A 19,474-nucleotide genomic window follows, 5' to 3' on the forward strand; every position below is an offset into this window, starting at 1 on the left:
GCCGAAGGTTTGGTTTCGGCCGAAACTAGAGCGAAACCTAAGCTTCGATTTCGGCAAAAAATCCGGTTTCGGTCGGTACTTTGTTATTTATTGGGATAATTCCACACCATGTCACTGCAAAGTATGTGCAGAGAGCTTGGTCTAACTCCAACAATCACACAATGAATGTTTATGTACCCATTTATTTTAATTGCTCAAGGCGACCTAATTGCATATGTGGAGCATTCACTACAATTTGATCCTTTGGTTCATTGGTTTCATTACCATGGCCGATATTAATTGAAGCTATCAGATGGTCGTTTGATGCATTTGTTTATTGTAGAGATTGCTGTTGCGTCAGAACCTGAATAAGTTCACTTTAACAATGTGAGTCAACGGTCAACAATAGGACGAAATTTATATTTCTGGTTTTAATTTCGCATAGTTTACAGGGGCGTAGCTACCGCCGTATCAATTATACGGGTCCCCTGGGGCTCGGGGGGCCCCAAAGTGCGTTTTTGTGAGAAATCTTTACCCTTCCTAAGGGCCATCAAACGAATGTTTATACGGGGACCCGCCAAGGCATGCTACGCCACTGATAGTTTATAACGGCATTTTAATCTAGTTACTCTAGTTGATAGGCTCCTACCATGCTAAAGTTTGCACTTTGCTTGCACAAGTTTAACAGTGACAAATGCATTTAATATTTGAAAATATAGATATGTTATAATCAGGGCCCGTACATTTCATACCGTTGACGCAGAAATGACGTAATTTAACATACATTTATTATAATTATTATTATAGGTATACATATAGTAATTTTCTTAGAACACTACAAATTTAGACAGCTTACCTATTGACGCGAAGAAAAAAAATTTTTTTATGTAAAATACACTGTTAAAAATAAAAAAATATATGTATTATTTAATAAACTAATAATCCATTATTTCATTGAGTGACAATAAGATGAAAGTCAGACGTTTCTGTACTGATTGTCAAGTATCCGTTCTAAGAAGGTTAACAAATGATTAATTATTACGAACTGACGGGTATCATTACTGGTCACAACACTCTTAACAGACATCTTAAGAATTATAATAGAGACGCCTCCCGTCCACACTGTGGTAAGGAGGAGACTAGCTTACACTTACTAGCTGATGTATTATGTATGCGGCACCGCGATATAATATATTTGATAGAGACATCCTGGAAGAAACGAACTAAAGAATGTCGAACTTAAAGATGTCCTTCTGTTCTTTTTTTTAGTTTATTTATCATAAAGGTACATAACATTGTGACACCACTTTATTCCTCGCCAAATTGCGGTCGCAGTTTGTTCTGCAGGAAAACAAGAAGATTTGAGCAGAATAGTGTGGGAATGCCGCCGGGATAGTAACCTGCAGCTCCAACCTCAGGGAATTGGGCTGAATGAACGCGACACGTGATCGACAGCCCGCCTGTTTCCGGCCGGGCGTCCCTACATTACATCTACATCTAATTATTACGAAAATACTAATTGGAATCATACTCTATGTAGCGTGACGTAATTTTTCCGTCAACGGCATGACATGTACGGGCCCTGGTTATAATTAGGAGACATGAAGTAGCACTTGGCATGGAAACTTAGCGTGGTCGGACTGTAGTGACGCTGCCTGTGAAAATGGTGGCCTTATGGGCTAATTTCATCTATGCGGTCGCTGGACACTTTCTGCTAAGAACTACAAGGAAACCTGCTAATAATCTCCTTAAACGCCCCTTAAATTTATAAACTTCTTTGAAAGGCAAAATTTTGAAAAAAAAAAATGAATTTAGAAAAATAGTTGGTTACGACTTGCTAGCCAAATTCTAGTTTTAATACCAGGTAGGTACTAAGGCACCTATTTCTACCTATTTATTATGAATATTATTTCTGTAGTAAATACAATAATATAGATATTTAAGTAGGTACTTATTTACATACTATATCATTTTTAATTAATTCCCCACTGCTTAGCCAATTTTCTACGATCCTTTATTTATTATTCTTCAAAGGTGTACTTAATATTTAATTATGAACTCATAAATTACACCAAATTGGTGAAACTTTGAGGGTGAATCGTCGTGGGACTAAGGTTGGTATAATTAATTTTGTGTGTACCAAAACTCTCTCATATGTTATTTATTTGATAGGGATTCCTTTTGCATGCTTAATTATAAATTACTAATTGAATTTTAGGGCTATGTCAATCCATCTAACTCCAAGGTAAAGTCGACGTTAAAGGTATGTTTACATTTTTCACCTTATTATAAAGGAGTAAGGTGTAAAAGTGTAAACAAATTCAAAATTAAAAGATATTAGCTTTGAACCGTTATTTGAAGCCTAACATAAATGAATAATTTGAGAGTAGCGAACTTGATTTCCTGTAACAGATCGGTCAAACCACGAATACGCCCCACTCCATCCCTACCTTGTGACGTCAGGTCCTGTGCACCAGGTGGGGCAACGAGGCAGGTAGCGCTCTGAGCCCTCGTCATTGGCCTCAAGGCAAGGGCTCTTTTACAAGTTAATAAAACATTTACAATGACATAATACAGTGACCCCTGACCGGTGGGCCAAAATGGTTACCGAGTGGGACCCACGGAACACAATAGATGGTGCAGCTAGGCCGGGGTGCAGATAGACCGAAAGGAGATGGCTGGACGACTTGGACGCATTTTATCCAGATTGGCGGAAATGTACAAATGACAGGGTTGAGTGGAAGAAGCGAGTGGACGCCTTTGCCTAATTTAGTGGGACACAAAATTAGGTTAATAATATATATTGTATATTTGTTAGGCAGGTGTGCTAAGACGCAGACTTATTGCATCGACTTGTGGCCCCATGTCGCATTTGCGAAGCGCGACAGAAGCGATGCAGTAGCAAGCGATACAAACGCGCGACTCATGAGGCTGAATCGCGACTAAAGTGTACCTATACCTAGTTACCTATTGTTAGGTTAGTTCATATTGTATCTTTCGCGCCTGTACCGAAAAGGCAGTGCATTAAATGGTTATAACGCGAGCGCACGTCTTTTATTTATCACAGTGGCGACGCCCGGGTTTTTTTTTTTTAAAGTACTCACGCGATATAGACGATCATAATGAATTCGACGATCGGAAATTTACCTGTTTTTGAAGTCGGCAATGACTGGAAGGTGTTTAAGGAAAGATTAAGCATCTGGCTCAGTGCAAACGCAATAATTAAAACAGAAACGGGGGTCGATCGTCAACGCGCCGTGTTGCTAAGTGCACTCAACGAGTCCGCGTATAAATTGGTACGCGAACTAATTTCACCGAAGACGCTGGAAGAGCTGTCTTATGAAGAAATTGTGGAAGAGGTGGACAAACATTTGTTGCCAAAAAAGTCGCTTTTTGCAGAAAGACACAATTTCCACAGGGCCATTCAACAAAGTGACGAAGATTTAACTCAGTGGGCTGCAAGAGTTCGTCAGTTAGCATCCGATTGCAAATTTGGTTCGGTATTGGATAGCATGCTGCGCGACCGGTTCGTATTGGGCATGCAGGCGGGACCCGTGCGGGACCGATTGTTCACAGAAGACGCAGATACCCTCACGCTAACACGAGCGCTAGAAATCGCAGTATCGTTGCACAGCGCGAGGACCGCCGCGCGCCAGTCGGCCGCGCCTAGCAACAGCAATCAGCTGACGGAGTCGGTCGAGGTCTATAAAGTATCAAGAGGTTCATCGTCTAATAGTGGTGTGGAATGTGAAGTGTGCGGGTACAGTAATCATACGGTCGATAAGTGTCGGTTCAAAGGTTACAAGTGCAAAAGCTGTGGCAACAAAGGCCACCTAAAACGTATGTGCAAGCGTAGGAAACGTGTAAATATGCTGCATTCAATCGATGAGAGTAACGATGATGATGGTAAGAATAAATCCGTTTATTATTCTGATCATATTTGTAGCTTACGTACCCACCATGGTGAGGAGATGACTTTGTCCGTTGAAGTATGTGGGCAGAACATAAAATTTTTGGTCGACAGTGGTTCTGGCGTCACAACCCTTCCACTGCATGTGTACAAACGACATTTCCGAAACGTTCCCTTAGCTCCGCCCGAAACAAGACTTATATGCTATTCTGAAAATGTTTTGAATACGGTAGGAGTTATGCGAACAACGGTAAAGTACGAAGGTGAAAGTAACTATATAAATATATATGTTGTGAAGACAGGTGCCTCAGCATTGCTTGGAAGAGATTTCTTTGCATCATTCAACTTACAGATATCTAAAATAAACTCGTGCGAGTCCAGCGATAGCCAGTCGGAAATAGATTTTTATACGGTAAAATATCCAAGACTTTTTGGTTCTCGGTTAGGCTGTTTAAATAAATATAAAGTAAAATTATCATTAAAGCCTAACAGTCAACCAATTTTTTACCGAGCTCGTACAGTCCCTTTTGCATTGAGGGAGAAAGTTGAAAAGGAAATTAATAGGTTAGTTGAAACGGGGGTACTTCAACCGGTCGACCATTCGGAATATGCGAGTCCCATAGTACCTATTTTGAAGCATTCCGGCGAAATTAGGCTATGCGCGGATTACTCAGTAACGCTTAATAAAGTGCTTCAAATAGAAAAATATCCTTTGCCTAAAACAGCGGAGCTTTTTGCTAAGTTGCACGGCGGGCAACAATTTTCTCAGTTAGATTTAAGTCAAGCATACTTGCAACTGAGTTTGGATACTGATTCTCAGTTACTAACGACGATAAATACCCACAAGGGCTTGTTCAAATTTACTCGTCTCGTTTTTGGGTTATCAAATGCGCCGGCAATATTCCAAAAAAACCATGGAAAGTTTATTACAAGGTATTGAAGGAGTTTTGTGCTTGCTAGATGATGTTTTGGTGACAGGGGAAACAAAAGAACAGCATTGCTTAAGGTTAGAACAAGTTTTTAGTCGATTACAAGAGGCAGGGTTAGTGCTAAACAGGGACAAATGTCATCTGTTTTAAGACTCTGTAACATACTTAGGGTTTGTTATCGACAAACATGGCATTCATAAATGCCGTAGTAAAATTGAGGCAATGGTTTCCACAAAAGCACCAACAAACGTGAACGAACTAAGGTCATTTCTAGGGTTAGTGAATTACTACCGAATGTTTGTTCCTAATGCCGCATCGATTTTGGGGCCACTGAACCGGTTGTTGCAAAAAGGGGTGAAATGGGATTGGACTACAGAACATGATAACGTTTTCTCGGAGATTAAGGAAGAACTGGTATCAGAGAGGGTGTTAGCGCATTTTAACCCTAATTCAAAATTGGTTCTTAGTATTGACGCGTCTCCTTGGGGCCTAGGTGCTGTCTTAGGTCAATTAGAGGGGGGGGTTGAACGGCCGATTGCTTATGCCTCGAGGTCTTTAAATAGCGCTGAACGCAATTATAGTCAGATGGAAAAAGAGGCTACAGCTATAATTTTTGGTATAAGACGTTTTCACCAATATTTGTATGGGTTGGAAGTGCCTTTCATCCTACGTACTGACCATAAACCCTTAATGTACATTTTCCACCCACATAAAGGGGTACCAGAAGTCTCCGCGAACCGACTTCAGCGTTACGCTTTATTTTTAAACAGCTATAACTATGAAATCGAATACGTTGCAAGCGCAAATAACTGTGCAGATTTTTTGAGTCGCGCAACAGGTGTTAATGAGTCGGTCGCTGATAAAGAGGCGATTACGTCATCCTGCATTCGACCGCCGCAGGCCCACAGATCGCACGCGCCACCCCCGCTAGATCGCGCAACCTACGTTAGTTTTGTAACGGACGGTGACTTACCTGTTACCATGAGGGAGTTAGTAAGCGCGACCAATAACGATAAATGTTTAGATATCGTAAAAAAAATTTGTAGTTTCGGGTTGGCCAAAAAAAGTGGTAAACCCGGAAATACAACCTTATTTTAATTGTAGATTCGATCTTATTTTGGAAAAAGATGTGATTATGCGCGGACATAAAATCGTTATACCTAAATCGTTGCAATCAAAAGTGCTAGACGAATTACATAGAAGTCATTTAGGTATAAACAAAACAAAGTCAGAGGCTCGTTCGCGATTTTGGTGGCCAAACATAGATCGCGACATTGAATTAAAAATAGGCAGTTGCGAGGTCTGTATTCAAACTAAACCCACTCCGCCGCGTGCGCCATTAACGGTATGGAAGTACCCGACCCAGGCATGGTCCAGAGTCCATTTAGATTTTTTTGGACCCATACAAAATACCATGTTCCTCGTAATGGTAGACGCATTTTCGAAATGGGTCGAATGTTTCCCTTTAACTAGCAACTATTCGAGTGCTACCGTGATAACAAAACTTGAAGAAGTTATGTCTCGTTTTGGTATAATGCACACTCTAGTGACAGATAATGGTACATCTTTCACATCTAAAGCGTTTAAACATTTTTGCAAATTAAACGCCACAACGCATATAACTTCTCCAACTTATTCACCGTCGAGCAACGGACAAGTGGAGATTTATGTTAAAATGTTAAAAAAACATATTAAGGGGTTGCTTATGAAGGGAAAAACAATGAGGGAAATAACTAATGAGCGGTTACACGAATTTTTGTTTCGATACCGTAATAGTATACATGCAACAACGGACAAGTCACCCGCCGAACTAATGATCGGGCGGCCGCTACGTAACCGGTTTGATTTATTGCTAGTAAACAATGATGCACCATCCTCACTCTCAACAGAATTGCAAAGTAATGTTAATTCTAAACAGTATTTGCAGGCGAAATATTATAAGGGAAACCGAAATGTAGATTTTGAAATTAATGAACACGTACTTACAAAAGTAATTAGTAATAATAAGTGGTTAAAAGGTATTGTTAAAAATAAGTTAGGCCGATGTTTATACGAGATATATTTACCGGAAATGGATCAACTTGTAAAGAAACACAAGAATCAAATATATAAATACAAGGGTTATACCGGGACCCCAACCAATGGGTTAAACGAAGATTCGGAGGACAGGAGTTCCATTTGGGCGATGTTGCCTTATCCTTCGGATCAGAGATTGGAAGGGGAGGAAGAAGAGGAGTGGATTGAAGCCAATTCCGATCCTATAGAAGCCACTACGGCCGTGCAAGGCGGCCAACACGTGCCAACAGCACCGCAAATGTCGCGCGGTAGGGACGCTGCGCACACGCCGTCATTGTTGGGCACGTCTGACGCTCCACCTCCGCTACCATCACGAACCGTACCCATCGCTCCGGCTGTTCCACCGTCATCGAACATTCCACTCGCGCAACAGGAGCCGACGTCTATGCGCCAGCCACCCGGCTCTGCCACCGCGGTACCAGCAGGCAGCGAGGTCGTTCGGAGCGCTCGACTTAGGAATATACCCCGCGTTAATTATAAGTAGCTAGTATTAAGGATTTATGGTGGAGGGATGTTAGGTTAGTTCATATTGTATCTTTCGCGCCTGTACCGAAAAGGCAGTGCATTAAATGGTTATAACGCGAGCGCACGTCTTTTATTTATCACACCTATGTATAGTAAAATACAATGACCTGTTTTACAAACTACTAGTTCACGAGCCAAATGTTTCTCACAACATCTAAACACAACATAAATATTTAGTTTGTTTGTTTTAGAATGCAAGTATGCACCTTTGTTGTTTGGGCGAGAATTCGTACCAAAACTGCAGAGTTAATTTGTCATTATAACTTTTATTTTTAAATTTAGAAACCCCCGAAAATCAACAAAGTCATCTAGTGACTTAAATTAAAACCTATATAAGAGCCATCGTTGATGTATCATTTATCCCTTCCTGAAATCGCATATCAATTAAGCCAAGTCGTTTAGAACATCAATGCGAACAATTATTCGTATGCACCAATGCCACCAATGCAATGCTCAAACAGATTTTGTTGGCGAAGACTACTGAATAACAAAACTGTCCATTCTAAGAGACCTCAAGATTGCCACTCAGCTTTCCAAAACATGCCATGAGCAAACTCTAAGATTCTTCGGACATATGATTTTAGACCGAATGACACGTGCTCGGAGCACGTATGAGATGGTCAAACACTGTGAAGAGGTCGGCTGGCGGCAGTATTCACCTTGCAGTCCACAAATGGAGACAATCACGGAGAAAGTTAAATAATCAAACTAACAAACAGGCGCCCAAGATACTCACAAATATCTGAACACGCCTCTATTGTCAAGGCGTTAGAGTGCGTGTTCAGATATTTTTGAGCACCTCGGCCGCTCCGATATTTCTGATGGACAAATGTAGCAGTATTCGATAAATTTTGACGAGACCAATGCACGTCAAAATTTAGGTACCTAGAACGTGACTTGCGAAACGTCTCGTTATAAACCTTCGGCATTGAAAGGGTTAAAAGTGTTAAAATATCATGAACATTAAGTGTCATTTCATTTAAATCAACTGAACAACTCTAACTTGTACTAATAAAATATTGAACGTTATTCTCGCGAAATGGACGCCTCGCTGCTAAAATGTTTTATTGAGAGCAATATTAAATTCACAAAGTTGGAGTTTCAGTAAATGACTCCAGTAAAATACTACTCTCTAAGTTGAGGACTGGGAGTGTCTAAATCCCTTTTGTAATTAGACTTGGGCCTAATATTACCAGACTTGACTTAAGCACAAAGCAAAATTAAGCTGTAAAAATTCTTCCTGTTTTCTGTATGACCTGTCATTCCCAGAATTAAAACCAGCATATAAAACCCGACTGATTTTAAGAAAGAAGTACGCCTTTACTCATTTACTCATAAATGGGAGCAATGCGAGAAGGCTTTATAGCTCTGAGCTTAAAATAAGAATGTTGAGCGTAGCCAGCGATTATAGCGTGAAATATTGAGTGAGGGATTCGAGTGACTGAGATCTTAGATATATAGTACATTGCTAACCAAGGGATGAAAGGTACCCATTTCTGTCGAGTTAGTTTAGCGCCAATAGTCCGAGACTGAAATGGTGCGTTTCACCCGAGTTAAACACTTTACTTTTCAGTTTGAATACGAGGAAAGTAAAATGCATTTAAAAAACATGGCTAAGTATTAACTTCAGCAGTATTTCTTGAGGGTACTTTAATTAACAATTTAGGTAAAACATCGTTATTTATGGAATGGGGAGGTAATTATCGTAATGGAAATCGTACAAAAAATCCATTTAAAACAATAATTAAAATTGCTTATAGTAAAAAAAGAGAAAAAAAAACGTACTTAGAACGTACAGTGCTCTAGAACAGAAACGTATCATTTTCTGCACACTTTTTAGAACAACAATGACCCACTTTCAGAGCATGAGAAATGAAAAATAATTTTGCTATCGTGTAATATATTTATTAATTGTGTTACACTCAGTGTGCCGCATCGCGCCCTTCAAAATATGACATACGATGATACAGAGAACCTACTAATAGTCGTAAAATGATGACTTACTCTACTTTGATATAGAATACTTAAATAAGTTATTTCTCAACACACTTGCTTAAAACGACCTTTTTAATTCCACCGACTTTTGGCTCATAATCCTAGATATTAAACACGCGTGCTTTTTCAGTATCCTATATAACACTAGTGTTTTTTCATTATATTATCCGACTGAGTTAAGAAGGTAACTGATTGCTAATAATATGCAGGGAAACGGCCTTCTTAATGTAGTCAAGTAATACATTTTTTTAAACCAACTATAAGGTTTCAAATGTTAGTTCAAAGAGGTTTTATCACACCAAACATAATTTATAGATTAAATTATCTCGTAAATTACATTAATGAATAATCATAACATTTTATCGATTTGGTCTCCATCCGTCGAATAGAAATACGAAAATATTAGATTTTTAATTTTTTTTAATTGGCTGTTTGTCGATTTCGTTCGCGTCGATTGGAATCGTGTGTAAAAAAAAATAACGCGGCAGCCATTTTCCGTATTTGTCATAAATTTGGAATAGTTTTGCATGTTTTTAGTTTATATATTGACGAAAATGTCATTTTCAAGCATTTAAAATGAACACAAAATTGACGCTGCCAGTAATACTAATAGAGGCTAGAGCCGAGAAACGATAGCCTTTTACTATCAAAATCGGGTGAAAAATAATTGGCGGCATATGAAACTTTTATTAAGATAAGATAAGTTTTAGATAAGATAAGTTTTTATTAACCTCAAAAGTTTACACCTAATACATAATTTCTTATAATATATTACATAGGATTCATTGTCCAAGAGTTTTTCGCTGATACTTAAAATAGGTATGAACCTGTGCTATAAGTACCAGTTACCTTCCATTTGTCTCTATATACTTTATACATGTATTATATCTAGACGGGTGTTATTTATAATCATACTGTAAAGAAAGTTATACACAATCTATGTAAAGATTAGGAAATATTACTAAGAATCTATAATAATATTAGAAAATAATCTAGAACATCAGAAACAAAAAAACAGCGTGCGTGCGTGTGTGTATATCTCTCTCTCTGTGTGTGTGTGTGTGTGTGTGTGTGTGTGTGTGTGTGTGTGTGTGTGTGTGTGTGTGTGTGTGTGTGTGTGCGCGCGCGCGTGTGTGTGGTACACTAATTATATATTCAATAGAAAATCATCAAAAACGTCCAGTATTTCTTGGAAAATATGTTGGTAACTTACTTCAATGAACTGACTTACAAACCCAGCATGCTTTAATGCAATTATTCGATGTTAAAACTGTAAGCCACCATTTTGAAAATTGTACTGTCATGACAAAAAAAAACTAATTTATAAGTTTTGTTTTTTCCTCGCAAGTGTGTTGAAAAACGTCGTATGAAACGCGTGTGCTATGGTCATTACACACATCGGGTTTCTTATTGCGCGCTCGCTTACAACTCGCGCGCACAATATCGCCTCGTGTGTAATGACCAACTTAGCACACTTGTATCATAATGTACTATTGTTACGGTGATAAGATTTTTATTGTGTACTATTTGTAATTCTAAATAAATGAATAATTACAAATTAATTAATACTGTCCTATTCTGCCTGAAATACAGGAACTCCTAGTTCAGGCATTTGTTAACTTTTCCATATCCTTAATCCTTAGTCTTTAAGTGCTACCATGTATAATACTTTTTTCAATAAATTATTTGTTATTTGTTTGTTGTTGTTATTGTATAAATATGATTTACTCATTGTTATCTAGTAGCAAAATACTTCGAGTTGCTAAGTAATTTTTTTATTTATTAAAACCTAGATCCTAGCTTAGAACAGTAATACCCTGACTAAATTAACAGCTTACGAGGCAACACGAGGTTTTGCATCGCCAATGGCTGACGATTGCGAAAGATTATCCTGATGAAACCACTTTATGGAAATAACACTAAAACAGCATAAGTTCTATAACAGATCGTTTAATTATCGAACTTATTTAGGCGTAATAAGGTTTCTTTAGGCGTGTTTCCGAAAGAGTTCGGTAAGAGTCGCTTTGGCAGACGCTAGCGGCATTCCAGATTCCTATAGACCTTAGAGGGCAAAAAAACTGCAGGACTCGACCGCTAAGCGCGTACACCGATCAACGAGGGTTCAACGGGAGATACGAAATTAGAAATAAAAAAAATATGTTAGCATTGATATCAATAACTATTCTAAAAAGGTACTGGTTCGAATCCCGGTAAGGGCATTTATTTGGGTGATGGGCACGGATATTTGTTCTTGAGTCATGGATGTATTCTATGTATTTAAGTATGTTATATATATTTATACCCATAGTACAAGCTTTGCTTAGTTTGGGGAGTTGTTTCGATCTGTGTAAGATTGTTCCCAGAATATTTATTTATTATTATTTACTTTAAAATGTAAATTAAGTAAAATTAAACTTACAAACGCGAACACATTAAATAGACGCTCTATATACTTATAACTGTGAAAAGGTTTACAAAGGAGCAGTTAACTGTGTACGTTGATACTTAATATTTATACTTTAAGACTCTTCCCTCTTAAGGGAAGAATAGCTTTTTGAATTTAACGAAATAACGGTATTTTTCTATGAAATTCCATATCGGGAGAAAACTTTTTTCACTAAATCAATCTTAACAATACACATTGATTTTGATGTCGATCGCTTCAGCATAATACATTTTAGGTTTATAGGTTTCGCTTTTTTTTTTTTTGTTTTGCAAATTTAAAAAAAAAGGAAGACTATAAACCTAGTTTTTCATTGTATCAATAAAAAACTAAAAATCACGGAGAATGGAATATATTTAGAAGTGGAAAAACGTTTTCTCTTTTTGTATGGACTATCATGTGGTATCTGTGTGGTATACTTTCCTCTTAATCGAGATGAAAGCTCTTCAACAAAACCCGTACGCTAATCATAAGACTTTAAATCATTTTATGCCAAAAATACCTGACATCGTTTTGCTAAAGAGCTAATATTCTTCAAGCCGCTGGATCGATTTTTATCTAAGATACCGCAAGGATACAAAGGATCACCGCAAGGAAACCCACTTTCACGTAAAACCGCATCGAGATCGGTCCATCCGTTTCAGAGCTACGGTGCCACAGACAGACATTGGTCAAACGTATAACAGCCGTCTTTTTGCGTCGGGGGTTAAATATCAAATCGGGAAAGGAAACGTCAACGCGTGTTTCTTTCTTTCATCGTCAGGAAATTCTTGTAAAAATATTCTTAGTTTACTGGGCTATTAAGTGTGCATATACGTTTTAATATGTATAATGTCCTATCCAATGTCCCGACTGTACCACAAATTTTCCTAATGTATTTTTAGTCTAATTACTTATTTCTAACTTCAAAGACATTCACCGCGTAGTATCCGTTTCAATGGTATACCTAATTATAGTAAAATTAGGTAACAACAAGTGTTTTATTAGTTAAGTTAAGGAAATGAAAGTTTAATTATATATATTTAAATAAGCATATTAAGGATTTCATAATGTTGGATAACAAGTAGGTACGTAAGTTTAAATTACTTAAACTTTTTTACGTCTTATCTTGGGCGCATGCTTCCTGTGTAGATATATACCAGGTCAAGACATAAAAATGTTTAAACAAATATGATCTGATTTTATTTAATGTCAATAAAATGTTAGTTTCCGCAATAAGGTTCCAAGAGTCAAAGTTAAGACTTTCAGTTCCAGTGCCACTTTCTGACACGGGAAAAAACTTTCAGATCGTTCAAATTGAAACACTTTCCAACCCCTCAATCCCAAAAAATCCTTATTATCATAGAGGGTGCACTTTTTAAACAATTAAAAGTTGTAAAAAAGAATGACAAAGTAAAGACTCACCGTTTTCGCGGCGTCCTCGTGCGGCGCCCGTGGAACTCCGACTGGCTTCCACGATGTGCACCGGACGGCGTCGGCGTGTCCGAGCGAGCTTATAATGTAGCGGTTGTATTGTGATGTGCTGCGGTGCTGAAATATAAACCTGCCTAAGATGGTGCGAGTTTGAAGTGACCTAATTAATTAGATAAACAAACAATATAGGTATGTAAACCGTAAACCTACTCGAATAATCATTTTGACACAAGATTTTATCACAGACTACTTACTTCTTTTTCAACACCTACTAGCTATTCATTGAAAAGATTCTAATTAACAAACCAAAACAAGGTTAGGTACAGTCAAGGTATTAAATATCGATACGGACAAAAAAACAAAAATATGTACCTACACACTGGCAATAAGCGTATACTCATTTTTGGCACTTTGTCCGTAAGTTAACTTCTAAAATTTTACTGAAACTAACTATATAAAAATAGCAAAAAAGGGGATTATCCTAACATCAGAATGGTGGATTTTCTACTGATTTGTTGCATCCTCTAGTTTTTTCTGGGTCGGGTATACCAATCTCTAATTCAAGCGCTCGAAATTGAATCTGTACCGAATGTCTCAACAATTTTCAGTTATTTAATCTTAAAGGACACGGAATATGAAACAAACTAGTTCAAGTGGTTTCCCTGAGCTAAGGTCACTGACATCGCTGGCTGGTGCCATTCTCGTTTCCCATTCTAAAATAATAATATAAATTAGTTTTGGAATGTACAATTTGAGCTGTTTCAAATGAGAACCCACTTGACCTAGTACCTAGACTTCGAAAATTTTCACTCCTTTAAAGGGTATTTTGCATAAAAATAAAATAACACTTTCAATGCATCTGGGTTAGCCTTATGTTTATTCGAAATTTCAAATCGATAGTGTAAGTAGTTCTCGAGATATTTGGCAATGTGACAGACGGATGGACGGACAGAGTCGTACCAGGGTTCCTGTTGTACCTTTTTGTTACGGAACCCTAAAAACGAACAGATCGTTAATCTACGGCAAAGCCTTGAATTAGAAATATGTGTTAAATTTAGAACACCGCATTTCATAAAATAGCGTCATTATGGATACGTCACCAAGTTCGGCCAAAGAACACTCGCTTCGCTCCAAGGGCCATCCAAAGTCCGAAAACAAAAATACTTCTGAAAATATAATTATACACCTTAATATATGGGCAATAAGGTCGTGTATACATATTTTTGGGACTTTGTTCTTATCGATATATTCAGACGTGACTGTACCCAGATTATGATGAATTCGTTCAAGAACTTTGTATTAGACCCCGCGGGCCCGCCGGGCGACCCCCACGCTATTTAACATTAATTGATATCTATGAATACCATTTCAGCCTCCTTTGGCTCATCATCATCAGGGTGCGTAGCTATCATGTCGATCGTTTATGCTCCGTAGCCAACGAAACACAACTGTCACTGTCGCTCTAAGGAAGAGTGATAGGGGCCGTGCGCGTTGGAGGGTCTGTCATCTTGTGGCCTGAATCGGAACCATAAACATGTACATACATTTATACATCACGTGTTTTCTTGTGCATAGTAGGGTCTGCCATCTTGTGGGCTACATCGGAACAATAAACATCAGATTTACGCCTCGCGCCAAAAATCTGACGGCTCCTGTGCTGCCGCCTACAGTTCATGCACGCTCCCTATAGTAGCGCAAACGATTGTCACCTTGGCTAGGCAACCTGATCTAAGCTGAACCTTCTCCAGAAACTTCCTGCCTCGCACAGCTAATTTGTGGAATGAACTGTCGCCTGCGGTATTTTCCTTCAAGAAAAGAGCGTACTCCCATCTTAAAAGGCGACAACGCACTTACAACCCTTCTGGTGTTGCCGGTGTCCATGGCGGCGGTAATCGCTTACCTTCAGGCGATCCGTCAGCTCGTTTGCTTCTTATAAAAAAAAAAACAAATGCCAGCGACGATAATGAACGGCGTGGTAAGCGTAAAATTTCATTGGAGTTCTTCATACTATCAAACATTATTAAATTTGTTACCTGTCATATAAACTAAGTAATGTGTCGTCCTATACCCCCTAGGGCGGCGCCACAGTCTTGCACAGACGTCCATTTAGTTAGTTACAAATTTTGTTCTCTAGGAGGGGAGGGTAGCTGCCCCCTGTGCCCCCTTTGGCGACGGCCTCGGTCTCTCATTTCCGCCTTAGTGGAAAGGCAGCCTTAAACATGTAGTGTATTTTTACAGATCCCATTTACTAGATATTTTATACATAAACATGATTAAATATCATTTAATCATATTTTTGAATTTAGTGGGTTTTCAAACGGCCATTTGTTATTTTTTTTTGGCAAATCACTTTATCCTCAAATTGCATATTTTAGTAAAAAAAGCGGCCAAGTGCGAGTCGGACTCGCCCATGAAGGGTTCCGTACCATTTATGACGTATTAAAATAAACTACTTACTAGATCTGGTTCAAACCAATTTTCGTTGGAAGTTTGCATGGTAATGTATATCATATATTTTTTTTAGATTTTTCATTCTGTTATTTTAGAAGTTACAGGGGGGGGGGGACACACATTTTTTCACTTTGGAAGTGTCTCTCGCGCAAACTATTCAGTTTAGAAAAAAATTATATTAGAAACCTAAATATCATTTTTGAAGACCTATCCCTAGATACCCCACACGTATGGGTTTGATGAAAAAAATTTTTTTTTTTTAATTTTTATGACGTATTAAAAAAAACTACTTACTAGATCTCGTTCGAACCAATTTTCGGTGGAAGTTTGCATGGCAATGTATATCATATATTTTTTTTTACGAATTATTTTATTGACAATAACAATATAAATAATGGATATACATATACAGATGATTACTATAACTAGCTTATATCTAAAATAGGCCCTTGAGGCATTGTACCAATGCTGGCGGCATTTCCTCGTTGTATCGCAATACTGATACGTTGTGCGAGGAAGCCGCCAGCTCTTCGGTCACCAGTTACGTCAACCAATATTTTTTTTAGATTTTTCATTCTGTTATTTTAGAAGTTACGGGGGGGGGGGGCACACTTTTTACCACTTTGGAAGTGTCTCTCGCGCAAACTATTCAGTTTAGAAAAAAATGATATTAGAAACCTCAATATCATTTTTAAAGACCTATCCATAGATACCCCACACGTATGGGTTTGTTGAAAAAAGATTTTTTGAGTTTCAGTTCTAAGTATGGGGAACCCCCAAATTTATTGTTTTTTTTCTATTTTTGTGTAAACATCATAATGCGGTTCATAGAATACATCTACTTACCAAGTATAGCTTTTAACAGTAACACTATAGCTTTTATAGTTTCGGAAAAAAGTGGCTGTGACAGAATCGGACAGACAGACGGACATGACGAATCTATAATGGTTCCGTTTTTTTGCCATTTGGCTACGGAACCCTAAAAACATTGTCTAACTCTTTGACCGTCGAAGACGTCAACTGACGCGCGTGGTTACAGCCCAATATGAACCTTCGGGCATTGCGACAAGGTTCATGATGCCGCGCCGTGGCATTCGAAGGGTTAAACGTTGGCGAAGTTATTTTTAATTTATTTCAAGTTTATCCTATTGGATAGAAAATACTGTGGCTAATTTACCAAATGAGACAAACATTAATGTACTTATGAATTTTTATTATATTCGCCAGCGACGGTGGAGACGGGGTCCAGGACTCTATAATATATAATTGTATAATATTTAGAACAATCCAAAACAGATTCGATCGATATAATATACTATGAATACATAGAACGGAACGTTAAGCTAACGATTTGGAATCTGTCGCTTGGAACACGGCGGGGCCTTCACCCAAGGGTCAATATCACGGGCGCTTCAGCCGCCTAGCTTATGCACAAGTGTCTCTACATTTCAGAGACCCCACAGCGTCTCCCGAGCGTCGTCTCGTCAACTCTATGGCTGCTGCTCTACGCCACGATGGCACAACTGCGAAGCGACACCGTCTTCCATAGCGCTGACTGGTCTCCAACGTTCGAAATACGCTAGTGGCGTCCATTTCTGATGGTTTGGGAGTACTCAGGGACCTCAATCTAATGCCAAAACATTTCGTCATATGTCCAAAAAAATTAAGAAAATAAAAACTCTAATATTGACCCTTAAACGCCACGACCGATATAAGCGACGAAAACTAGCTTTTAAATATGCACGTTACAATTTTACAAGTCTAAATTGGCAACACTGAGGGCCTACCGCGAACACCGAAGTTCACAAATTGCGAGCATCTTTCTCTTTTACTCCAATTAAGGCGTAATTAGAGTGACAGACAAAGATGCCGGCAATTTGCGAACTTCAGCGTTCGCGTTAGGCCCTCCGAAGTGCTGATCTTACCTAAAGGCTTATTACACCTTTTCGCCACTTTCTGCTGAGACAAAGAAACGTATATGTTTTTTCCTTGTCTTTCTTAGTAATTAGATCGCAGAAAGGTGTCCAGCAAAAAGACGTAGTAGCCCCTATATCGATTTTAATAATGTTGCCGGTTTAGAATTAGTAATAACTTGCAATTTCACAAAATAGGTCCCAAGTGGTCAGAAACGCATCTGGTCTTATTTGTATCAAAGAGAAATCGCCTGTAAGTCAAATATAACAAGCTGTTAGGGTGTAACATGCGCATTGCCGACTTTTTAAGTGACACTGTTGAAGGCAACTTGTCAAATCTTCCCTACCAAAAGTTCCCTTGTAACTTGAAGGTTCGCTAAGTGAGCAAGTTTTCAGTCCATCTAATATTAATTTTTACCTACTTGTTGCATACATATATTATGACGTTTATATCGGTCGTGGGCATCAGTAGGGTTATGTCGAGCCCCACCACTAGCCGAAACTATGTCATAATTGGACACTTACACAATTCAGTACAAAATGAAAAATATACAAAACAGTAACACATAAGTTCATGATCAGAGCCAGGGGCCTGCGGGCGAAATACATACACAATTTGTTTAGTAAAAAAAACACTAAAAATAACTTACAAGCATATCGAAAGTCTATCAATTTTTGTCAAGAGACCAATAACGATTTCGTTTTTATCTCTTTCTGTCTCAACGGTGCAAATCACTGCGTCAAAAGTAGCTAAGCGGACGACATACACAAAATTATCTGAACACAAATTTATTGCTAAAAGATTTAGAGCGTGTGTAGGTAATTTTGTACTCGTTCAGTTACAGACGACTTCATAGATATGTACACATTTCTTCACTTTAATCCATTGCAATAAGTCGAAAAAAATGTATACATATTTATGAACGCGATGGTACTCAGTTACTTTTGCTGCCGAGTTTACATTCTGTCTCCTGCCTTCTTACATCAAGCCTTTACTAACGTGTATCATAATTAAGTATCCCGGTTCCCTGTCGCACGAAAGAGACCGCTGAAACATGTTGTCTCTGTCCTAGCCGGCAGACCCCTGTAATATTTCTCATTCTAAATACATACTTATACGGTACCTTGGGGTGACCGGTATTAATACCGACAAGTACTTATGCGATACCTAGCGGTGACCGGCAAAAATACCGACAAGTACTTATACGGTACCTTGCGGTGGCCGGCATAAATACCGACAAGTACTTATACGGTACCTTGCGGTAACCGGTATAAATACCGACAAGTACTTATACGGTACCTTGCGGTGACCGGTATAAATACCGACAAGTACTTATACGGTACCTTGCGGTGACCGGTATTAATACCGACCAGTACTTATACGGTACCTTGCGGTGACCGGTAGGAATACCGACAAGTACTTATACGGTACCTTGCGGTGACCGGTAATAATACCGGCAAGTACATTTAGCGGTTACTTCTATACGTTTATATCATTAACACGATTAGCTGGCCATTTGCCATTTTAAACCTTATTGAAAGGAAATAAAGTCCTTTGGTCAGTGAAGTGTGTTAGTGTCACCATCAGATATAACGGAGCGGCAGAGGTACTCAAAGATATCTGAACAAGCACACTAACGCAATTAACAAGCACTAATATTTGTGAGTGTTTTGGCCGTTCCGATGTATCTGATGACACTGACTTTTTGTGTGTAGATATATGCTACTAACTGTACTTGCTTTCGTAAAGTTATAACGGTACGAATAAACGAAAGCATCCATAGATTTATGATTGTCACATCAAGATCTTTATATCTATGCAATCTTCTCAATATTATTT

The 19,474-nt window shown here is 38.5% G+C and overlaps 2 protein-coding genes across 2 annotated transcripts in view; one reads left to right on the plus strand and one right to left on the minus strand.

The window, feature by feature from the left end:
• LOC133515717 (SPARC) overlaps positions 1–13,412 on the minus strand; it is a 39,688-nt gene extending 26,276 nt beyond the window's left edge. Inside the window, exon 1 of the mRNA XM_061848269.1 lies at positions 13,262–13,412. The gene's annotated coding sequence lies outside the window, so the exon portion shown is untranslated. The remainder of the gene's footprint in view (positions 1–13,261) is intronic.
• LOC133515716 (uncharacterized) lies at positions 3,017–7,479 on the plus strand. Its single transcript, XM_061848268.1, has 2 exons — positions 3,017–3,885; positions 6,737–7,479. Exons 1-2 carry the CDS (start codon positions 3,102–3,104, stop codon positions 6,757–6,759), a joined length of 807 nt encoding a protein of 268 aa, XP_061704252.1. The 5' UTR covers positions 3,017–3,101; the 3' UTR covers positions 6,760–7,479.
• Positions 13,413–19,474: the final 6,062 nt, after the last annotated feature.

Source organism: Cydia pomonella, chromosome 3, assembly GCF_033807575.1.
Source record: "Cydia pomonella isolate Wapato2018A chromosome 3, ilCydPomo1, whole genome shotgun sequence".
NCBI lineage: Eukaryota > Metazoa > Arthropoda > Insecta > Lepidoptera > Tortricidae > Cydia > Cydia pomonella.